Source organism: Carcharodon carcharias, chromosome 1 (genome assembly GCF_017639515.1).
Source record: "Carcharodon carcharias isolate sCarCar2 chromosome 1, sCarCar2.pri, whole genome shotgun sequence".
NCBI lineage: Eukaryota > Metazoa > Chordata > Chondrichthyes > Lamniformes > Lamnidae > Carcharodon > Carcharodon carcharias.
Genome location: NC_054467.1, coordinates 5380610 through 5390182, shown reverse-complemented (window position 1 = coordinate 5390182; position 9573 = coordinate 5380610). Strand labels below are relative to the sequence as shown.

At 43.2% G+C, this 9573-nt stretch overlaps 1 protein-coding gene across 5 annotated transcripts in view; it reads right to left on the bottom strand.

The window, feature by feature from the left end:
• Positions 1-1472: 1472 nt before the first annotated feature.
• Positions 1473-9573, bottom strand: part of LOC121277022 (protein RUFY3-like) — a 66429-nt gene continuing 58328 nt past the window's right edge. For 4 of the 5 annotated variants that reach the window (XM_041185899.1, XM_041185889.1, XM_041185914.1 and 1 more), the window contains exons 14-18: positions 8100-8217; positions 6803-6888; positions 6051-6078; positions 5872-5955; positions 1473-3071 (exon numbers count right to left, since the gene is read on the bottom strand). In XM_041185899.1, coding sequence (XP_041041833.1) covers positions 2925-3071; positions 5872-5955; positions 6051-6078; positions 6803-6888; positions 8100-8217 — 463 coding nt within the window. In that variant the 3' untranslated portion in view covers positions 1473-2924. Of the gene's footprint in view, positions 3072-5871; positions 5956-6050; positions 6079-6802; positions 6918-8099; positions 8218-9573 lie in introns of all 5 variants that reach the window. The other variant, XR_005942784.1, reaches the window with a different exon arrangement.

Here is a 9573-nt window from a genome sequence, read left to right as displayed (position 1 = left end):
GCAGCCACTTCAGAAAAGACTAGCATTTGCATGGTGCCTTTCACAACCTCATGACATCCCAAAGTGCTTTATAGTGCAGTACTTTTGGAACAGCCAATTTGCACACAGCAAGCTCCCACACAGATGGCAACGTGATGAGATTTTTATTTGTGATATTGATTGAGGGATAAGTTTTGGTTAGGACACCAGGAGAACTCCCCTGCTCTTCGAAATAGTGTCCTTGGATCTTTTATATCCAACCAAGTAGGCAGGCATCGGTTTAGCACCTCAAAAAAACAGACAGCATCTTCAAAAGTGCAGCACTCCCTCGGTACTGCACTGGGAGGTGTCAGCTTGATTTGTGTGTTCAAGGCCCTGGAGTGGGACTTGAACCTGCAATATTCTAACACAATTGAGAGTGCTACCCACTGTGCCATAGCTGACCTGGAGATCTAGCCAGCCCTGCAGTAATATAGAAAGACAGGTCTGGGAACTCCAGATTGAAGAATGAAACATTGCCATTCATTCCTTGGAAGCTGATCTCTTCCCAGTTCTCCCATTTTGGTGTCAAGCTCTATTTCAAAAGGTCCCCTTTTTTTTGACCATGCAAAATTCTAATTGTGCTAAAACCCTTTATATTAAAGATCTTAGGTTTTTCTGCTCTGGTCATCCTAGGCACATTAAATTGTATTTACAGCATATCCACGAGTGCCCTCCCATCCTCCAACACATGGTATCAACATTCTTTTTTCTTCTCCGCCGATGCTGCCAGACCTGCTGAGTTTTTCCAGGTAATTCTGTTTTTGTTTTGGATTTCCAGCATCTGCAGTTTTTTTGTTTTTGTTTTTATTCTTTTATTCCTTCACGTGTTTATCCAGCTTCTCAATGTACTTAAGCCATTCACCTCAACCACTCCCTGTGGCAGTGAGTTCCATGTTCTCACCACGCTAGGCAAAGAAGTTTTTCCTGAATTCCCTATAGGACTTTTGGCTCCTAGTTTCACTGTCCCCCAAAATGGAAGTATCTTCTCTACATTTACCCTATCAAACCCAGTCATCCCCTCAGTTTTCTCTATAAAAAAGAGCGAGCCACAGCCTGTCCTGATATTCTTGTTGCCACATCTCCAGTGCTTCAGTTTTAGTAATAGAGACCAGGACTGTGCTGTCTAAGTACATTTGGTAAGTTCCAGTAACATTTCTTGTAGAACATACGTACCATAGTAACGAGTGAATATTGAGTACAGTGGCACTGTTGTGTGCTAGATAGGTGTTACGTTGATGTTCTGGTGCCATCTGTCCACGAGCAAACTGCCTCCCAAACAACATCGTGGATGTACCACAATGGTGGTTCAAGATGGCAGCTCACCCCCACCATCTTGCTCAAGGGTAATCAAGGAGGGGGTAACATATGCTAGCCTTGAATGAAAAAAAATGCACTTAAGAGAAAAGCATTTGTATTGTTGATTTTGGGTTGTGAGGGAGAAACTAGTTATGTGCAGAATTAAACATTTATTCAAATACCACTACAGACACAAATGTAAAACATCAAGAAATCCAGTTAAACCCAGACATCAAATGAACAAAATTTCATGGAGTCTTTCACACAGAACAATACTCCAGACTCCCTAATACAGTTCAAGTTTCTTTGTGAGATGATAATGCAACAATTGCCTGATAATTAAGGATTTCAGCAAATGGTTTAAAGAGTCATATACTGCACTGTCATTCTCATTGTGGGTATACTAGCTACTTCAAAACAGTGAGTAGAAATCCAAATGACAGCAGCCGATCACTAAATCAAACACAAATTTTTAATCTTGTAAGAAACAGGGGTGTGTGCATTCAATTCTTAAAAAGTGTGTGAATACCCTGGAAAAGAAACATTTGCCACAAAAATACCTCGTGTTTTAGATCCTACTTGAACCACAGATTGCAGTACATCTACTGTGGTAAACGTGATGTCAGTTATAGATATAGCCTTTGAAATCAGTGATACAAATCCTGTCCAACGATCTTACTGAAAAACCACCAGCTTCTATCCACATGACTGGTTCATCAAAAAACCCCTAATGACATAACAAAAACGACAAGATTCATCTTAATTAAGCTTAGGCAATCCCAGTTCTAAACTTGTGGCCTCACGATATAAACAAATCAATCTCCCTGATGTGCAAAATTATAAATTAGGATTGTAGAACGCTATTTAAATCAGTGTTGATCATACCAAGATTAACTATCGCATAGCTTTTCAAAAGCACTGCCTATTCCAAAAGGATGACTACAGGCTCCTCAACACACCAGCCCCATGGTGCAGAGAGGGAGGAATAAGTGGGCAAGTTGGAGGATCTCCAAGCAAGTCTTCAGGGCCTTTGCCAAGGTGAACATCCCTAGGTTGGGCATTGACCACAGTGGTCAATTCTGGCTGCCTGCCCCTCTTCCACACCCAGATGACCCTGGAGAGCGAGCATGAGGCCTCCTGTTTCTAATGGGAGCACCGTAACAGCCTGTGGTTGTTTGATGGACACTGGCAATAACTTGTAAGTAATTTTGTTTTCTTTGTTGAATTACTTATTCCCTTTTTAAACGTTCTGTTTGAGGACACCAGTGTTTGATGACACTGGCGGAACAATCCAGTGTCTCAAGTAACTAAAGAAACATTGTGGACGGATTTCAGATGCCTACTTTTTTTTTTTGCTCAGCATTGCTATTCTTCGTCTGTAGATTGTAAACTCCCTCCTTTAGTGAGACAAAGAGCACTAACGAGCGTGCAGCCGCATCGCTCGATCTCAAAACGTGTTCTTACTGGGGGGGAGAAAAAAATGTGGAATGTTACACAGATTTGTGCATTAACGTCACATTTGAAAAGACAAAAATCGAACAGTGCCCCCGTTCTCCACGCACTCAAATCAATGGCTGTTGGTTGGTCGGGTAGGTCTGTTCTGCGCCTCAGGGCGGTGGGGTTGTTGAGTACTGCTGTAACAGCACCTGGTGACAAGGATTGCACACGCACACAGGCTGGATAGAGGATGGCAGCGGCAATTCATTGACGGCACACTGATTGCAGTAGGTCGCGTGGCAATTATTGCAGCGTTTCTGTAAGAAAATTGAAGCCAATATTTAAAAATCAAAGCAAAGAGGTGCAGCGTCGATTTGACTAGGAGCTTTTGGGATCCAGATGTCCCGGCTGCAAAACAAAAAATTGCGATGCTTGGGCTCCACCCAACTATAACTGGGCAGAGTAAACACTGTTCTGACAGAGGGTTATCAGGGTAAGAGGTAACTAGTGCCACTATTTTCATGAGTCAGGTACTCAACACAAGTTTAGGTAGCCACAAAAAAAAGAGGCAGGGAGGTTAGAATAAAATATTTACACAGTATATAGACAGAATTTGCAATTCACAGCAACAAACACCACATTACAGGAAGGACATAACAGCTCTGGAGAGAGTGCAGAGGAGGTTTACAAGAATGTTGCCAGGGTTAGAAAAGTGTAGCTACGAGGAGAGATTGGATAGGTTGAGGTTATTTTCCTTAGAAAAGAAGGCCGAGAGGTGACTTGATTGAGGTGTACAAAATTATGAGGGGAATAGATAGAGTGGACAGGATAAAATTATTTCCCTTGGTGGAGAATTCTAGAACCAGGGGACATAGATTCAAGATAAGTGGCAGAAGGTGTAGGGGGGCATGAGAAAGAACCTTTTTTTAAACGCAGAGGGTAGTGGGTGTCTGGAATTCGCTGCCCAAGTTGGTGGTAGAGGCAGAAACTTTAAACTCTTTTAAAAAGTACCTGGATCTGCACCTTAAGTGCTGTAAGCTGCAGGGCTATGGGCCGGGTGCAGGAAAGTGGGATTAGAAAGGGCACCTGAGTATCCTCGGGCTGGCATGGTCAAGATGGGCCAAATGTCCTCCTTCTGTGCTGTAACTTTTGTATGGTTCTAAGCAGAGTCCATGAATTCTTTTATAAAGCTAAGTTCGGTGAAGAGCATATGGGAGAGCAAGCAGGAAAGTAGTAAAACTAATTGGATCATGGAGGAAACTGGTGCAAACTTGATGGGCCAATTGGCCTGATCCTGCTTTGTAAGTGTTCTCCATCAACAAATCAGTTATTTTCCATCGAAAACGACAAGTGTGAAATTCTCTGTGACCTGAACTTTCCTCTGGATTTGTCACCCAAAGAGACATGTGCAAGCTGAGTTCAACATGCTTAACATGCTGGAATTTTGGGCATCTGAGTAAATATAATACGCCAGAGCCTCCTCAATCTTTTATATCTGCTACCTGGATCCTAACTTGCATAAATCCCATTCACTCATCTTCCCTGTGCTCATTGACCTACTCTGGCTTCTGGTCCAGCAGCACCTTGATTTTAAAAATTCTCATCCTTGTTTACAGAAAGAACACATACACACATCGCGTCTGTCTGAGCTAAACAAAATAAGTGACAGCTATTTACTGGTTCATTCTTCAGGGCAGTGCCTTGACCAGAGTCAAGCTGCCTGGTTTAAATTTCAAACAATGCTCGGCAGTCAACTGGCAGTCACCATCAACTCGTGCATTCTCCATGGCAACACCTCAACCAATCAGAAAGTCCACTTGTCAACCAATCAGCACTCTCTTCTCATACAATATAAATTTGTCATCTTCCTTGGATTTGTTTTCTTGTGAAATGTCCTGATGAGTGCAAGACAAAAAACTTTGACAAAAATGTCTCTTTTTCAGCAGTACTCAAGCTCTGTATGATCAATCGAATATTTGTTTTCAAATTCTTCCATGGACTTGCCTTCCCCCTCCCTATCTCTAATTTCCTGCCCCACAACCCTCCAAGATCTCTGCACACCCCCTAATCCTTCCACATTTCCAATTTTCTGCACTCCACCACTGGGGGTCGGACCTTTAGCTGTCTGAATCCCAAGCTCTGGAATTCCCTCCATAAAATCCCCCACCTCCCCCTCCCCTCCTTTAAGACATTCCTTAGAACCCACCTCTGATCAAGCTTTTGGTCACGTGACCTAATAGCTCCCTGTGTGTCTCGGTGTCAAATTCAGGCTACTAGCACTCAAGGTGCTTCACAAGTTAAAAGGGTGCTATATAAATGCAAGTTGTTGTCTGCCCACACAACTATACCCACTGATCCACTGATTCAGAGACCTGCCATTGCACTGGTTATGGGTTGAGGACATTCAATATTGCCAACAGTTTCAGATGCAACAGAAAACAAGGTCACCTTTATCCTGGTCTATTGCAGTTTTACTATGAGTGTTTTAAAAAAAAAACGTTCACTGAACATTTATAGATTTCTTTCAATGCAGTTTCCGAGTCACTTACAGGCCTCCCTCATTGCAGGAGTTTAAAAATTCTGTGCTCAATCTGCATGAATTATGGTCGAATAGGTTGAAACTTTAAATTTTAAGCCTCTCGGACGAAATATCCTGGTGTGGGTTTGGCATTACCCGGGGCCCCTGGTTCTGTGAGATGATTTATTTTCATTTATGGGTTTGTTCTCATCACGTCAGCATCATGACAATGGCCTCACTTTAGTATCTAACATACAGTTGTCTAAAGGTGAAGCAACTTAAAGGAAAAAAAAGTGAAGGAGAGAGGCTGACAGGTTCAGGGAAGGAATGCCAGAGCTTAGGGCCCAGGCAGCTGAAGGCACAGCCACCAATGGTGGAGCGTTTAAAATGAGGCACACTCAAGAAGCCAGAATTTGAGGTGCGCAAAGATCTCGGAGGGTTGTGGGGCTGGAGATTACAGAGATAGGGAGATGGAGGGATTAGAAAACTAGGATGAGAATTTTTAATCAAGGTGTTGCCAAACCAGAAGCCAGTGTAGGTCAGCGAGCACAGGGTAAATGCAGGCAGCAGAGTTTTGGGCACAATGATGATTAATGTACCTTCGGTCTGGTTACTGAGGCTTCCTCTTGACAGAGTTTGCAAATTACATTATCCTGCCTTTCCAATATTGACTTTTCAGGTTCCTGTGAGACACAATGTTAGACAGTTACAAAACCAGCCTCTTTCGAAAAAGTATGCATAACTGTGAGGATCATCACAGACAAAAATGATTACTGACCTTTTCTACTTGTATTACTGTTCTTGACCTGAAAACATATTAAAGAACATAAATTAGTTCAGCTACAATTTGCACCATCTTTGGGCTGATTATATGAATGATGAGAGAGAGAGAGAGAGATGGGGCTTGGTTGCAGGGGGCATGCAGAGAGAGACAGACACAGGTGGAGGGGCAGAGAAAGTGAGGAGGGCAGAGAGAGAAGAAGTAGAGGAGGGTGGACAGGAGATGAAATAGGATGTTAGGGGTAGGCTGGAGAGGAGTGGGGAGGGGAGCAGAGGGAGAAAACAATTAAATTTACTTTTGGTGCAGTGAGTGTTTCCTTCAGGTGCTGGGTATCAGTGTTAAGGGGACACTGAGCACCAACGAGCAGAATGGAAAGTGCCATCCACAACATTCAACCTCCCTCATCAGCAGCAAGAAAGAAGATCATTCTCAGGACACTTTGTAGCTTTTTGTTTTACATAAAGAAAATCCTTCTTATTTATTTCTGACCACCTGTCCACATCGCTGAGCATTTTCATTTTAATCTGATCACCAATTAGAGTCAGGCTGGAGTTAAAGCCAGAAACAGAAGGAGCTGTTTACCGGGGGAATTAATTTTTCAACTCTCAATGTTGCTCAATTATTCCTCCAGCATCTTCCAGTAAATAATCTATTAACATAACCGGACAACGTTTAAACAAGGAACCATACTGCAACACAAAATAAACTCTCAACACTTTATAATACAAACAGACCGAGTATCAAAATACCTCCTGGGCTGGTGGGTTCCATTCAGAGGTTTATCCTTCCCTGCTCGCCGGAGTCTCTGGTTTTCTTCATGAAGCTGCTCCAATTCCTGCCAAATTGCCAACCACCCAAAAATAACTGGTACACGATAAACAGAACGAGTACACGATAAACAGAACAATCAGACTGGGGAATAAACAGAACCTTTTGCAAATGCAGCAAGGTCACGAACAACATTAATACTGCAATGATGTTGCCAATCACACCAGATGTATCAGAGGACAATTGCAGTTTGACTGCTAAGGTATTAGCTTAAAAACAAAAAAACTGCGGATGCTGGAAATCCAAAACAAAATTACCTGGAAAAACTCAGCAGGTCTGGCAACATCAGCAGAGAAGAAAAAAGAGTTGACGTTTCGAGTCCTCATGACCCTTCGACAGAACTGAGTCAGGAGGACTCGAAATGTCAACTCTTTTTTCTTCTCCGCCGATGCTGCCAGACCTGCTGAGTTTTTCCAGGTAATTCTGTTTTTGTTAGGTATTAGCTTGGCCATTTACAAGATGCGGTAGGTTGAGGCACGGATTAAGTTTTTAAACATCAATCTTTATAGTTTTATTGCACTTCTGAACTCACTAGTGCTCTTCACCAATAAAACACACACCAAACTGGTTACGGTACAGACAGGCTAGGTTTCGTTTAAACAACACTCCGAGTGTGACACTCGCTTGCCTGGATGGGTGCAGCTGCCACACCCCAGTAATGGTATCCCTATCCAGGAGAAAGCTACCCACTGTCAATGGACTGGACTCAATATCCAAACCTTCCAATACTGCTGCCCAGGTCTGCACTAACAACAGGGTACACTAGGGGAGGCAATGGCCTAGTGGTATTGTCACTGGACTAACATTCCAGAGACCCAGGATAATGCTTGAACCCGGGTTCGAAGACCACAAGTGCTTTTGGACATTATTAGGAGATTTCCAAATTTTCAGTTGCATCATTGTTCAGGTCGCTTTCAATTTTGTGCTTAGTATTAGACCAACAGATTTAGTTTGTACACAAGGAAAGGCATATTGCTAATTCAGAAACCTTAACCCACTTGTTCAATCTTAATGTTGAATGACAACTCATAACACTCATGCCTCTGCACACAAGATTTACATTTATAGACAATACCCAACCTGCAACCACTAACCAGCTCTCATTTCATGCTACACTTGGGAAGGCCATCAATGATCACCTGAGAGTGCAACGAATTCAAGATTCATTCCGCTTTTGTCAATATTTGAGCCCATTCAACATCTTTGTTGATCATTTACCTTCTTCATATCGGCCATTTGTTGCTGATGAATCTTTACTTGTTCTGAGTTGTTATCATGATGGGGATTGTTGTGCAGACTCCGTCTCTGCTCCTTTAAACCCATTTCCAACTGGGAGCTGAAGATAGAGGAATATAATCAGAGCGATGGAGAAACCATTTTTAATGACATGGTTTATATAATAAGCCCGTGAAACGTATACAGTGATAAACTGGCATGAAAAACTGAACAGCCTGAAAAGCAGAGGAAGACGAAATCCAGAACAAGGGGGCAGAATCTGAAAATTGGAGCCAGGGCCATTCAGGGGTGATGTGTGAAGTGCTTCCTGACAACGTGGAATGGGAATCTGGAACCCTCTCCCCCAAAGAGCTGTTGAGGCTGCAGATCAATTGAAAATTTCAAAATAGAGACAGATCGATAGATTTTTGTTGGGCAAGGGTAATAAGGGTTACGGAATCAAGATGTGCAGATTGAGTTAGGACACAGCTCAACCATGATCTAACTGAATGATGGAACATGCTCGAGGGGCTGAATGGCCTCCCTGTGTTTCCCACCTACTGGGATTGACACAGAGGCTGGTGGACAGTAGCATGGAGAAGTCACCGACAAGGACCCCCAGCAGTCAAGTGAGCAGATTGGGATTGGGACCCCAGGGTGGAGATGAGAAAGGGTGCAGGCATGGTCATGGTCCTGGGAGCTAGTGGGTGGCCCAGAGTGGGAAAGGTCCAAGTTTCCCTGTGAGGAACCTCTTGATCTTCCTTGCACACAAAAGACGACATATTTTATAAACCACTTGCCGTCTCCATCCGCCTCTGCACCCATTGTTCAGAGCACAGAACTCACGTACCATAAAAATTGCTTTTAAAAAGCATCAACATCCAAATGATGGCAACAGGTCCAGACTTTTCGATCACAACCAGGCTCTCAGCTGCCCAGGCAGAGAGGCCCACACACCACCTAAAACATGCCCATTAAAATGGTGTTCAACATGCAACTAGAGAATGGTGATTTTACTCCCCCCGCACCAAGGGTTGTGTAGATCTAGCCCGGCATGGCAGGGATTGGGGGTGCAGGGAGTGGGAATTAAATTTGGGGCCAACAATTTTCAAGCTCTGTTCTTGAAAAAAAAAGATTTTAAATGGTGAATCACCCAAAATTATCACGGCTGCACGACAAAAGGAGGTGGTAATACCTGAACTGAGAGAGGTTATAATTATGAGGAAAGACTGAACCAAGATGGGACTTTTTTCTCTAGAGAGACGACCAAGGGGAGACCTGATAAGGTCTTTAAAATTAATGAAGGGGTTCAGTGGTGGGCAGGAAACATAGGGAAGATAGTTGGGGGTGACCAAAGCGAGGGACCAGATAAATCACTAATAAATCCATTTGGTAATTCAGGAGAAACTTCTTTACCCAGAGAGAGTGGTGAGAATGTGGAACTCGCTACCACAGGGAGTGGTTGAGGTGAGCCGTT